The sequence below is a fragment of the Cydia splendana genome, chromosome 8 (assembly GCF_910591565.1).
Source record: "Cydia splendana chromosome 8, ilCydSple1.2, whole genome shotgun sequence".
Classification (NCBI taxonomy): Eukaryota; Metazoa; Arthropoda; class Insecta; order Lepidoptera; family Tortricidae; genus Cydia; species Cydia splendana.
The window spans coordinates 9,483,050-9,498,328 of record NC_085967.1 but is presented as its reverse complement, the minus strand read 5'-3'; the positions used below and the strand labels follow the sequence as shown (position 1 = coordinate 9,498,328).

The following is a 15,279-nucleotide window of genomic DNA, read 5'->3' as shown; positions in this document are numbered from 1 at the left end:
TTATCTCTTAAGACGAAACAGGAGCTGAGTTTTAAATATTTTAGGTAAATATACCCGTCTCGCTAACGGAAGCGGCACCTTAAAGTAGTGCGATAAGGACAAGGCGAAAAATCCTGCGTAAAAATCTCAAAAATCGAGGTTTCGTACTCCTCTGTTTCCTCCTCCAAAACTTAACCAATCGTAACCAAATTTGGAGATCTAAATGATTATGAAATTATCTGTGTCTGACCGTTTTGCTTTTTTGGCTAATTGATATCAGTTTTGAATGCCACGCCTCATTGCGGCATAGTCAATTAGGCCATTTTTGAAGGGCTCTAGCGCCTTAAAAAACAAAAATATCAAAAAAAGCAAAACGGTCCGACACAGATATTGACAATATTAATGTGTTGAAAAAATCATTGCTCTAGCTTCAAAAACCACGGAGGAAAACGAGGAGTACGTTTGTATGGAGAAATGACCACTCCCGTTGGCTCTTAACTGCCTCGACAAATTAGTGGACTACAACTCACATTTGTAAACCTTATTGAAATAAATGAGAACTTCTTAACCCATTCATGGCCACGAACCGCCGAGCGTACACAATACGCCAGGCCACCATACAAACCGTTTTTAGCTAAAACGTATGACTCAGCTTATGGGTCTCGAGCCTGACGCGAACGGTAAATAAATCGCCGCTTATGATGCCGGCCAGTTGGACAGCATTATGCAACATTTTTACTAACCACCGATTTTCTGTGCCTATCAAAAAAGAAACTAATTATTGCAGTTTGTAGGAGTGAATATTTTTACTTTCTACAAGCTTTTAATGTCTGACCAAGCTAAGTTGGCAGCAATTTTATAGCTCAGCCTGTGCAAGTGTTAAGTTAAACGTCGTAATTTCATATAAGTTTGACATTTAAATTACACTTAGGTACTCAGCCTGTGCTATCAAAATCGCTGCCAACTTAGCTTGGTCTGATTCTATTTAACTTGCCGTGTTTTTTGTTGTTGTTTTTTGGGGCAAATCTTGGAAGTTACACGGTGACCCATACCTTGAGACATGTCAATAACTTCTGAAATATATATATTTTTAGTATTATTTAAATATGGATTTTTCTGTTTGCTTGCATCGCATATGTATCTAGAATTTCAGTATATTTACTATATTGCACTGATAGTAAACCAAACTTGAATATTCTAGACCCTATTTTCATAAAAAAATACGTGTTTATAATTTTTTAACCTAATACACCTTATAGAAATGGTTGTTAGCTTATATGATACTTACGTTATTACATCAAATTACGTTTCGTATAAGTTTAAATCAGAATTTATTCACGACTCACATGTGAGTCACTGGCCCTGCGGAACTGTTTGAGCATGACCCATACGCTGAGTCGCTGGCCCTGAATGGGTTAAACTAGGTCAGAAGGTTAATGGTTTTCGATTTAAAACGCACCTTTAGAGAGCTCCTGTTCGTCAATATGGCCGGACTGGTCGGTGTCGTAGGTCTTGAACACTGCCAACCACTGGTTAATGTAAGTGTACAGTTTGTCGAATTCTTCTACGTTGATGTGGCCGGAACGATCTTTATCGAACATCCCTGGAAATTAAAAATTGCAAATTGAATACCCACAGATAGTATTAAAATACTTGTTCAAGAGAACATCATCATCTAAAGGTTGGGACACCATCTAACAGGCTCTACCTCCAATACCTTAAGCTCAAAATCTTATAATGGCCAGTCGTAAAATTACCAGACCTTATGATTTATAGATGGTCAAGCAAATCATGTCAGTAGAAAAAGGCGCGCAATTCAAATTTTCTATGGGATGATATCCTTTCGCGCCTAAATTTTTCAAATTTGCCGCCTTTTTCTACTGACAAGATCTGCTTGACCCAGTATACTTGTCATTGCCATGGCTCTACAATCTACAATGTTTTCCTCGTATCTACAATAGCGAATCCCAGGCCTTAGGCCGGAGCCCCACTGCTGCGCACGCTACATCCACGGCCCACGTTTTAATACAAACCGTGGGCAAGCCCACGAAATTTTGTATAGGAACGTGGGTCGTGTACATAGCGTGCGCAGCAGTGGGGCTCCGGCCTTAAAATACTGCAACATACAAACCAATCATGCGATTAAATGTCCTAGCCCGTAAATCCACAACTGGCCCCAAACGGGGTCAATACAAAAATAATTATTACAAATAGGTATTGGATACTAACCAATCATCAAGCTGCAAGCCGTGTGCGAAAACGTCTGCCCCTGCGCGTTCACCAACGCGGCCTTAAGCTCGTCGGCAGTAATGAACCCAGATTGGTCCTTGTCTACCGCTCGGAACCATTGCTGAACTTGAGGCGAGATCCCGCCGCCGGGGCCCATGGACGGGTATGGCCCGTGACCCACTTCTAATTGCCCGGGTGGCTGGTTGGGATAACCTTGCTGGCCGGGCGGTTGGTTGGGGTAACCTTGCTGGCCGGGCGGTTGGTTGGGGTAACCCTGCTGGCCGTAGTTGGGCTGAAATTATAATAGTGCCTCTTAGATTAAATCTGCTGATCTTTATTTATACAATGCCATTGCTTCTGCAAATCTAACTCTACTTTTTAGGGTTCCGTACCCAAAGGGTAAAACGGGACCCTATTACTAAGACTCCGCTGTCCGTCCGTCCGTCTGTCACCAGGCTGTATTTCACGAACCGTGATAGCTAGACATTGGAATTTTCACAGATGATGTATTTCTGTTGCCGCTATAACAACAAATACTAATAAAAACAGAATAAAATAAAGATTTAAGTGGGGCTCCCATACAACAAACGTGATTTTTGACCGAAGTTAAGCAACGTCGGGCGGGGTCAGTACTTGGATGGGTGACTGTTTTTTTTTTTGCCGTTTTTTGCATTATGGTACGGAACCCTTCGTGCGCGAGTCCGACTCGCACTTGCCCGGTTTTTTTTCCACCAGTTAGCACCGAAAAGAATTCACTATATATAATATTAGAAGAGTGCGTTGCATGGAGGCGCGCACTGGTTTATATCTAGTGGCAGTCGTTGTCGTTGTCCTTACAACACAACGCAGCGTGCATAAACACTCATCGCTGACATCGCATTGTTGTTAGATGGCGCTATTTTGTTATTTTTGGTTTGAGCATATGCAAACGTTGTTGCACCAACCACAGTTAACAGACTGATCAACATCATGTAGCAGAGATCTATGAAACTTCCCATATAATAAAATTTGCAAACGCTCGGTGACAGACGGTTTGGTGCAACTAAAACTTACCTGACCGCTGTCACATACACAAAAGTACAATTAAGTTGTTTTAGACGCAAGAAAATTAAAATAAAGCGCCATCTACTTCTAACTCTTTTAACATTCTCAGCGATATATCACCAGATGGCGCAGTGGCGCTGTACATTAATGTCTATAATCTTGCTTGGTCTGCGGGAGAAATAAATATTTATCTACTTACTATAAGTGCACGTATATAATTATATGGTGCTCCCGCGTTTATAGGCTCTATAACCAATCTCTATAGGATAAAGAGTTGATTAGGATATGTCAGTTTAGGGGAGATGGTTGGTAATATATAAAAAAAATCGGGTCAAACTTATTTTATTATTTAATTATAAAGTATATAAATAGTCGTCTTACTCTAATATTCTTATATACATCGTATAAACAATACAAAACTGCATGTTCTAAGTTCATCCAAAATCACGTCTACGTAATCATGAAGAGCTTCATAAAATTAAAGAGACAATAAAGGCCTTTTCATCACATTAGTTCGTTCGTTACATTGTTTCAATACGTAATTTTAGTTGTACGAGTACAATCTGTTAGCTGCCATCCATATTAGCACTTTCAATGTTTAACCTGTACCTACTATTAGTACCTACTCGTTAGGTACAGTCTTTTGTTATAATAGGGAATATTAGGCATAGCTCTGCGTAGGTGGCACCACTAGCACATACCTAAACAAACCTCATTGACATCATTAATGACACATCTTGCGTCACTAGGTCAATCACATGGCCTACCAACACGATACACGACACGACAATCGAAAGTTCGGTTTCTCCCTGTCTATCACTCTTGCTTATTCGATCGATAAGAGAGGCAGATAAAGAAATTTCGATTATCGCGTTTCGCGGTAGGCCACTTGTAAACAAACCGCCTTGGTGCATCAATGTCACAGTGAAAAACTAAACAAATTAGTGCTGCACTCTGGCGCCAGAACATTGCAGTAATACTCCCTATTAATACAGGTTAGCCCCCCCCCCCTTTAGTAATAAAATACCCGGGATCGAAGTGCCATACAAAATATGAGAGCGTGTACTCGTTGTCGTTTACTCCTCTCTGATTAAAGTAAAATGGTATAAGCCGTATAAATATACACACATAAATGTACCTAGAATAAATATAAAAGGTGTGATCTTATTGAGCCACAAACGTGTGTCGATTTCTGGAAAACTACCTCATAAAAAGGATCAATAAGCCGGACTTTTGCGAAAACCGACACGTACTACATAACCGCACAGTAAAACCCTATTTTATTTTAGACCCTATGTCTAATAGGAAAATTTTATTAGTATATATATGTAACTTTATATAAATTACATTACTCGAGGAAATACGCATCACTTACGGCATACACGAACACGACATACCTATTATAGCAAATAACTGGCGACACCTATTTTTAAACTTTATGTATCAAATCAACCTAATTTTAGTAGGTATATCACATAAGAACGCCTTATAAAAATAGGCAGAATTTGTTTAGTGCAACAAATATGAGCTTTAAGTTAAAGCCTGTAAGTCTGTCCATAACTAACAAGTGCAACATGCCATTACGGTGAAATAAAATCGACCCTTAATAAATAAGGTCACCCTTCTCAAATTTAATTACACGAGAGACAGGCAAAAAAGCAAAACATTAAAGTCATTAAACCCGCTTCCTCTTTTCCAAGTTCAAATTTAGGTCATGTTTCCATTAAAATTTGTGGTGGTAAGAACTTCCGGGATTTTGGAGCTCATCTAAGTCATCTTTAGGCACCAGTGTATTTTTGAAACTGAAAGGTGTACAATATCGGAATCACAAAAAAAGATATATATTTGATAATTAACATCAACAATAACTTAATTAGCCACTATTAATTTGTTTACAATCATACTATAAACTAAACCATTAGAAACGTAACTATGACGTCATTATTTCTTGTTACATTGATATTTTTTTACCCATTAGTTTTACATCTGTAATTTTTTGTACAAGAACAGTTAGGTAAGAAAACAAAGAAAAAAAAAATAACCTGCTCAAACCAATCTAAAAATTATGAAGGTAATATGTTTTTTTTTTACAAATCCTTAATTTATAAAAAGAACTGCCGACAGTTTGAATACTGGTATGAGTCTGTTGTTAAGTATACAAATATCAATGCACAATTTAATTACACAATAGTTATTTGTTTTACAAGGGGGCAAAGTTGTCGTGCAATATTGATACCCAAGCAATCGAAAGATTCCAAAATAGAACCACAAGCGTAGCGAGTGGTTCGAAAAGTGGAATCTTGAGCGTTGCAAGGCAGGAAGGTTAAACAAATTTTGCCACCAAATGAAACACAATTTTTTCACCACACCAGTGAGAGGAAAATACTAACCGTAACATATCAGACAAAATCAAACCCAAATGAATGTTATTAAATATTTTTATCATTCAAAATTGTAATTTAAAAGTCAATTCTACTAGCCAACATAAGGAAACAACTCAAATTTTTGCATCAGATTACTTTGCCTCACATGTGGATAAAATGCTACTTTCTCATCAGTTTTAGAACAATTAAAAGAGCCTTTACCAGCTGGGGTGGTGAAAAATTAAAAATATATGAACGTCGAGTGAAATAGTGCGGCTTTGTAAAAAATACATCAATGTTACAATAACAAATAAGCATATGTTTTATAAATGTGATAAAAAACTATAAGTACAAATTACGAAAATCTGTCCACTAATTATGATTAACAAGACAATTCAACCAAAATACACATTTTATTAAACAAAATTTTATAACAGTGTTATATGAAAATGAAGAGTAGGTGACTGAATAGATTAATGTTGTTATTACTTAAATAAGATACATATTTAGGCCGAAATATTTTATCCACGGGTATTTATTATGAAATTACTGAAATGCATGTATCATTTTATCAAAAAAATAACCTTACTAAGTTCATATAAATAATGAAAATTAAGACAATACAGGTACTTATATGCATAAAATAAATGTCAATGTGACAATAATGTATTGCTATGTATGTTGTACCATTAAAAAAATCAATTTCAAGGGTGTTCCGTGGACATTGTCATATTTACATTATCATTTCTTATTATACATATACTTGAGGAACATTATATTCCCCAAGTATGGCTCAAAGAGTCAGCCAAAAATCAACACACTCATCAAAAATAGGCAGTTCTACATTTCTGATGCTATTACGTAACATAGGTATATAAAAAGGTAGGTACCTTATTATCGCAAATCACATTAAGGTATTGGAAGGCAACAATAATGACAAGGCTAGGGTATACACATTGTTTTTAAACTGTTACTATATAATTGTCTACTTTTAAATAATACTAAAAAAATAACAATGACCATTACTAAATGACAGATTCAGTCTTTTACATTAAAACCAATACTGGCAAGTTTGTTTCATTTGTACTAAGCTTATCATTTTATAGCTGCCTGATAGTGAATACCTTTTTCACTAATTGTGTCTTTACTTTAAACATGAGTACAAACAGCAACACTCCTAACTGTACATTAGTGGACCTTATTACAAAAAGCATAAGGTCCACCACTGATGTACAGTTAACAGTGTGAACTATGATGCCATGAACCAACTATAGTGTAAACTCTATATAACGTCACTCGATATAACGATTTACTCCCGTTAACGTCGGCATTTGTTGGCTATAGCTGCTTTACTTTAATATTAATTTCTCTCTATATAACGAAAACTCTATAGCGTCAAAAAACGTCCAGTCCCTTGAACCGGTCCCGGTTGCTATATAGAGTTTACACTGTATTTCTAGATGCCGACATGAGTTAAGAAGGTAGAGTATAAATTTAAAGTGCTTAGTTCTCTGAATGAAACCATTCCTAACACATTGAAATTCTAGCTGACATTCAATACAAATAATTAGTGAAAATTGCATTCAGTAAGATTCATTCTGGTTCAAACTCCTTATAAACTTAATTGTTAATACTGTGACTAGAAAAACTATAAGTAGCTGGTGTTACAGAAGTATTTACACACACTTGAATGGATGGTTTAAATGAAGAAGGTAAAAGTTTATGTGCTTCTGGCACTGGAGAATAACTTTGACATACAACAGGTTCAAAATGCACTTGTTCACTCTTATCTATAGGCACACCATCAAAGCTCGTCTGTTTAGCCGAGTCTCCTGTCCCACTGTCTTTACATGATGAATGCTCAGATATATTGTCTGAAAACATTTGAGGTGATTCACTATCACTATGCACCACTTGTGTCATTTTTAAACTTTCGGCGGGAAAAGAAGGCACTGCAGAAGCCATTCGCCTTCTTGTGTGGTATATAATAACTACCCAAATAATAGAGGTCCCCACTGTACTACACACAACAGTAATAATTATAATACCTGTCATATCTTCCTCATTTACCATAATGGCTACTGGGGGCAAGATTCTCAACTCCGTCATCTCCTTTTTTGTTCCTAATGCATTAGTAATCTCACATTCATAGTGCCCGGCATCACTAGGCTCAGCAGCAAGTATAACTAGGAGTTGGTCATCAGCCATGAAATAATGCCGTTCAGAAGGCACAACTGGCACACCATCTTTTGACCATTTCAAGACTGGTTTTGGTGATCCAGATATCATACATTGTAGGACTACTGCATCACCGCTTGTAGCTTCTTTATTTTCTGTGACAGTTCTAAATGAAGGTTCTTCTTGAACTGTCAACATTGCATTAGAAATAATTGTACCCGCTACATTCTTAGCAGCACAGCTATAAATACCCATATCAGTTGTTTTTGCATTGACAATGAAAAACACATGGTCGGTGGGCATCACATTCATTCTTCTTTCTCGAGCTGCTGGGAAGTCATTGCCACCATCTTTCTGCCATGAAATTTCAGGTGTAGGCTCACCTGTAGCTGCACAGTTCAGTGAAACTGTTTCTCCAGTTTTCACTGTTATGTTGTGAGGAGCTTTTGTAAACCGAGGAAAAGTCACTATGGTTACTTTGGCTTTTAAGGAATATGTTGTCCCAAAATTGTTACTGACAACACATTGATATTTACCAGAGTCTGCATGAGTAACATTTGGTATGACAAGAACTGAAGTAGCCTCAGGTTGATCAGTTACAGTTACATTTTCATAAACAAGTGGATTACTAATATTGCCATTATTTTTTCTCCAAAGAAATGTCATATTACTGAAAGGGTTTGAAGTAGCTGTACAGCTCAAATTTGCTGACCGTCCTTTTATGGCAAGGTGGGCTTTGGGGTGTTGCATCACTTTGGGTTTAGGAGAGTCTCCACAGTTATCCTCTTTTAGTTTAGATATTGCTACACCTCTTACTTCATCGGGGTATGCACAAGTGGCTGTAATATATTTCGGTTCAGCTTTATCTCTTATCCATTTAATTATCCAAAATAAGTTACAATCACATAACAATGATGAAGAATTTAAATGCAATCTTTTTAATTTAGGCATTGTATCAAAAGCATGCCGCTGAATAGATGTTATGTTGTTGCCGGCTAAATCTAGCTCTACGACTTTGGATAGACCTTCAAATGCTCGAGAATTAATCGATTTTATGTGATTGCCAGCCAGGCTAAACATAACTAAGTTCTGTAAATTGTTAAATGGTTTTATCATATCTTCAACTGTCCATGATATTTTGTTGTTATTTAAATGCAGTGTATTCAAGTTGAACATAAGGCTGAATGCATCATGACCTATCACAGATATATTATTGTTGTTCAGGTTTAATATCTGAAGGTTTCGTAAATATTTAAAAGTTGTCCCTTCCACTTTGACCAGATAGTTGTGAGATAAATCTAAGCTTTCTAAGATGGTACAAAGTTCCCAGCTGCCCTCATTGATTTCAGATACTAGATTATTAGACATCGACAAAGTTACCAGTGATTCCAGGCCATACATCCAACCTTTGGAAATCCTTCTTATCCTGTTGTGGTCCAACTGTAGTAAATGTACAGATTTAAATCCAAAAAAGGCACCATCCATTATATTGTCAATGTTATTGTATCTCATTCTAAGTGTTGTCAGGTTGGAGAGTCCTTTGAAAAGTAGTCCAGTTACATTACGAAGTTTGTTATGATTCAGTTCAAGAGTTCTGAGACTGGATTGGTACATAAACAAATGGTTGGGTAATGACGTGATATCATTCCTGTTTAACTTCAACACTTCTAAATTAGTCAAATTGGTCAAAGCATCTTCTGCAATAACTTTAATGTGGTTGCTATTTAAGTTGAGTATTCTGATAGAACTGTTTTCGGGAAAATGCCCCGTATCAATGGAACCAATGTTATTCCTGTTTAGACTCACTTCATGAAGATTATTGTGCTGTAGAAAGTTAGGTATGAGGCGTAATGAGTTTTTATCCATTTTTAAAACCTTGAGACTTGATAGTCTCTCATATCCTTCGGATGCATCTCCATGCAATTTGTTGTAGCTGACATCTAATTCTTCCACCCACTTAGGAATTTTTGGCACCGACATTAAATTCCTTCTTGTACAATCAGCATATTGGTTTAGGCAAACGCATTTTGATGGACATTCATTGTTTTCAGCGAAAACCAAACATCGTGACCATAAGAATAGAGTAACCAACAATAAGAAAGTCGATTCTCCCATTTTTATTCATCTGGATAGCTGCGCGATTCATTGGTCAGATAAAATGTCTTTTCATCGTTGTTCTTACATAATTCCGAATAAAAAACACTCACAACGATTTAAAGTTATTTCACATCACTTGTTAGCACTTTGTAGCAATCGCACATTGTATAGTAACAAACAAGGACCGTAATAAACAATTCGACATAACTACCGAATGAACCACAGCCGCCATTTTATTTTATCGGAAATTTTGTGTTTGGGTGGATAGAAAGCGCATAACGTCAGTGTTGCCCGGTATCTTTAAATGTTACCAGAGAACTTAACTTAGCAGTGGGTGTGTAGACATATCTTACCTGGTAACCCCAACTATCTGTCACAATAATTTTATTTCACCCCCGACCAAGGCCTATTGACTTCCTTGGAATGGGGCATTTCCATTTAAAGTTGTACCATGACTCACTTGACGAGTTGAAAATATAATTTGGATTATTTGGTACTATTTTATGTAATTCTATGAGTAAATATATTCTAGTTTATGAAACACAAAAGAGAATCGTCATATTTTTAGCATAAACCAGTTAAAATTAATATTTAATAGGATGATGGAGGTTTTTTGCGGTCCGTTTGGTTACAAATGGTTTTTGATATAGTGAATAAAATACATACTTGAAGCAAATGTTTTTATGTTTAAAGCATAATAATGTTAATAAACAACCTAAAAACAATTATCATTGACCAATTTAGAGAAAACATTTTTCATAAAAGGGAATTTTAGGTGGTTTGGTTACGAGGTGGCCCCAAATCGTACGTTATTTTTATGTTTATTAAATAGTTATTGGCATTACTGCCATGTGACGAATAACAATCATTAGAATTAACAAAACATGTGATTATTGTCAAAAAAAATTAAATATTTTAGCTTATAAACTTTGAATAAACAATAAAAATACTTTTGAAATCAACGGGACATTTCCAAATGGACACCCATGTAACTTAATGGACAAAGTAACGACGAGATCACAATAATCAAAAATTTACACAAATACTCAGCGAATTAAAAAAGGAGGCCTAAATATGTACTAAAATCAGTAGATAGAGTTTTAAACATAAGGAACTCAATTTTACTTAATAAAATATGACTTACTAATTGCACATGAATTTAATAAGTATAGACAAAGTCACGGTAAAAACTATACATACTCAATGTGCGTGCGACTTTACCGTGTCCGTTCGGTTACATTTTTCTAGTCCGCCTATATGTTACGCTTCAAATTGTAACCAAACGGACGTAACGATTTGTCTGATCCAGAATTAAATCTATTCAAAATAAAACAAAACTAACCGCAATGTTCAACTTATTGACTTGACAAATAACTATATGAAACATAGTTTTATTTAATATAAACAGTGTTTTAGTTACTTAAGGTTCAAGCTGCATAAACAGTTGAACAAAACGGACAAAACATTGAGTAAACTTACAGGTCGCACGCCAGCACGCCTTGGAGGTTGCGAATTGACTGTTTTAAATCAAATTTGACGTTTAAACGAGCTTTATCTATGGTCACAGGGTTTCCAGGATGTAAAAAAACCTAAAATATTGCTAAAAAGTATTTCGCTAAGTAGCGAAAACTGCGTAACCAACCCGGACTATGTCCGTTTCACGATTTCGCGGGGACAACGTTTTTATCGAAATTAAACCCTATTATTGATGTTTTTAAAGCTCTTTTTCATCAATAACACATTTTTCAACATTTAAACTATGCCAGGAATGCATTACTTGGTGTTGCCTTCATAGAAAAAATATGTGTAAAAGTCCATCAAAAATTGAAGTCGGTGAAGGGGACAGTACTACGGGGTCATTTTATCATATCTAAAAATCTGATTTTAAGTAAGAAAAAAGTGATTTATTGAGCATTAAACTTCATAAATGATGTGTCTATATAATATATTTCAATAAAAAACATCATTTGCCCAGTTAAAAAATTCGTCTTAAGAGTAAATTGCAAAAAATGCAAGGGGACATGCGAAAAACTCGAGGGTACAACTTTAAATGGAAATGCCCAATGACGTGACCCTTCATAATTGTGCGTGTGTGCTCCGTTCCTAGAGAAGGATTGCCAGTAATTACCATAAAAATATTTTACTACAGCAACATTGCTAGAACTGGCTTCGTCTATACGATTTCTAGGAACAAATCCAATTATTTTATCAAATATATTTTGATTTGTATTTTATGAAGTAGTTGAAGTCATATGTAAATTATTATCTATTTCAGTTTGTCTTTGTCTATGTTCATAAAATCTATGAAGGGTAGACGTGCCTCTACCCTCCATGATAAAATTAAAAAAAAATCTTTGTCAATAGGCCTCTTTGATAGGCCTTGATTTGGGTCTGGCCGGTAAGAACATAGGCAAGACAAAAGTCTGTAATGTCAATGCTGTCATTAAAGTCATTTAACGTAAAAATATCAGTTTTCATATAAAACGATTTATTCACTTGAAATATATTTATTTACCTATTAATTTTAAAAATAAAAACGATTCATATGTACGAGCAACATATCTAAATGCGTCTTCGCACAGACTTAGTTAAAATTAACCCGTTGTGGTAAACCAGAAACAGCGATAATTTCAAGGTAAGAAATACATAAATATATTAATCTTTAAATAAAAATGAGCGTACTAATTGCCAAATTAAAATATAATAATTTAATCTTACTATCCCCGTAAGTCCCGCGGACGCTATATCGCGTCCGAAATTTTAATCAAAATTTATCATAGATGTAAAACCTCACATTGTTTCAGCTGGTAAATTTAGACCCGGTAGCAATTAGCGACGTTAGTAATTAGGCAGTTAGATTATATTGTTTAATTTGTGACTGTTTTGTTTTAGAGAGTGAATCAGCAGATGGCTTGAGCGTGAGATAACAATATAATCCTGGGCCGTCATATGATTTCTTGGAAAAAGCTCAAAGGGCACGTATCTGCCGCATATCCAGACTACCGGGATACCGGTGAACAAGAACGCTACGCGGAGCTGTGAAGCAGAAAATGTCCGATAACCGGATAGATGTAATAACAACTTGTAACCATTTGCCATATCAATGTATGTATTCATATGTATTGCTCCTAACATATATACAGTAATCCTAATAGGAATGAAAATATTTATATCTTAATATACTTTTTTGTTGCCTTTTATATTTGACGAATTTCTAAATATAGTACCTAATCATTACCTTTTAACGTATTTTTTAATTTTTTTGTGATATGCTAATTTAAGAGCCCATGAACGTGCACACTAGCGCCGCTGCTAAATAATCGTGATTATTTAAATTTAATGACAGGTATTTAAAAAAGGGGGCCGCTACGGACTGTATTGTGTATTTAAGTACCTTTTGAATACATCAAACTAGTTTTTATGTTACTGGATTCGTCAATCTACGCGTCCAAAGTTAAAACGGCCGTTTTTGTTTTGAGCTCATAGATCGACTAATCCAGCAACATAAAAACTAGTTTGGTGTATTCAAAAGGTACTTAAATACACAATACAGTCAGTAGCGGCCCCTTTTTGAAATACCTGTCGCTAAATTTAAATAATCACGATTATTTAGCAGTGGCGCTAGTGTGCACGTTGATGGGCTCTTAAAAACCTGACCCCAACAAAAAAGAAAAAATACAAAAAGAAATTCCCTCTCCGGGATTCGAACCCAGGACCATTAGCTTCCTGAACAGGATTACTGCCAATACCCGCTAGGCTAAACGGGTTGTCAATTCTAATTACAATGGTATCCTACCAGAGCGCTAGTAGTATAAACGAACTTTTGAAAGGGACATTTTTTTGTATGGAGTTATCGTTCTTCTCCTAGTGAGTATTATATTCTTTGCCCCCGACGGTAAAGTATATGCAATAGAGTTCCGTAGCCCAAAGAGTATTAAATCACTACGCCAAAATGGCAAAAACGGATCCCTTATAATTTAGTTGTCCGTCTGTCTGTCCGTCCATCTGCCTTTCCCAATGTCACAGCCATTTCACTTGCAAACATTAAGTTATAGATAATATAAAGTAATTTGGAACATAGGTGCATTTTGAGCCACTAGTTAGGTTTAAAGTAAAAATTCCAAAAATAATGTTTTTAGGGGTGCATTTTTAGTGATTAATTTTTACAGTAAACTGCAATGTGTGGCACATTATTAGATAAGCTTTGTTAAAAAAAAAAAAACTTTAAGCAATGTGCCAAAAAATATGGAAAACAAGTATAAAGCTTAAAAAAATACTAAAAATAAAATGTTCTTGGACATAATTGGTTGAGCCATTATCAAGTTTTTTCCAAAAAACTTCTCTTCTCTGCACATTAATAAGATGTGTGTGCCACAACATATTCAGCAAATAAATCCCCTAATCTCTTTTGCTTGTATGGTAGAAGTGGCCACAGGGATAGGTTTTGTGATGGTAAATTTTCGCCTATTTTCTTATATAAATTCTATTTAACTTAAAATTAGCCATTTTTTTATTATTTTTTTATTTGTGTTTTAATTCCCCTAAATAATGACATCCTAGTTTAAAATTTATTCATTTTGTTTGGATCACCAACTTCCACCACAAACACCAACAATACCATGTCTGTTTTTGAATCATCAACTTTATTAGAATACCATTTAAACTCAATGGGTCCAGTAGTTTTGAAGCAAATTGGTTGTGACAGATCGGCTGACAGAGGGACAGAAACAGAAGTGATTCCATTTTTTCTTTTTGAGGTATGGAACCCTTAAAAATAAGATCAAACTTTTGTGCCCCTCTATTTGTCTCCTCTACGGTTAGTAGTTATTACTATCATTGTAATCCCATTCTGTACATTTTTAAATTAAATGAGTTCCATTACGATTTGTAAAAAGAATTGATCTATAGGTACATATATGTATTTAGGCACTCTGTGGTTAATTAAATGTAGGTAGTGTTAGTAGCTGTACTTACATTATATGCCATTATGAGTTTTGATTGATAACTTCAACTTGACCTGGAATTTAATAACATACAATGTTTCAACATAATACATATACAATATTAAATATTTATTATCTAATTAATAAGGGAATGCTTTAAACCCTGAGAAGATTGTATATAAGTATAAGATTACGTTGTTTGATCACTTGCTCGTATTAAAACACGACACATATTCTAACTTTATCCAATTATTCATAAACAAGTAGTTAATTTAGTGGTTAATCTGATGTCATTTTTACAACAACAGCACTACAATATGAGGTTACAATAATAATAATAGCCTCACACACACATACCTTTTTGTATAAACTAGTTAGTGAATAATACAATATCACCAGTAATTTAGCAATAAATTGAAAATTCTTGGGTTAATTTGAAACAACAC

At 35.3% G+C, this 15,279-nt stretch overlaps 1 protein-coding gene across 4 annotated transcripts in view; it reads right to left on the bottom strand.

The window, feature by feature from the left end:
* LOC134792803 (peflin) overlaps nt 1-15,279 on the bottom strand; it is a 16,215-nt gene extending 936 nt beyond the window's left edge. Inside the window, exons 1-5 of one of the 4 annotated variants that reach the window (XM_063764159.1) lie at nt 15,064-15,087; nt 14,865-14,895; nt 2,482-2,500; nt 2,209-2,451; nt 1,439-1,582 (exon numbers count right to left, since the gene is read on the bottom strand). In XM_063764159.1, the coding sequence (XP_063620229.1) occupies nt 1,439-1,582; nt 2,209-2,451; nt 2,482-2,500; nt 14,865-14,876 (418 nt within the window). In that variant the 5' untranslated portion in view covers nt 14,877-14,895; nt 15,064-15,087. Of the gene's footprint in view, nt 1-1,438; nt 1,583-2,208; nt 2,501-7,850; nt 7,862-9,541; nt 10,142-14,864; nt 14,908-15,063; nt 15,112-15,190 lie in introns of those variants that run through there. The other 3 variants (XM_063764158.1, XM_063764157.1, XM_063764160.1) reach the window with 3 other exon arrangements.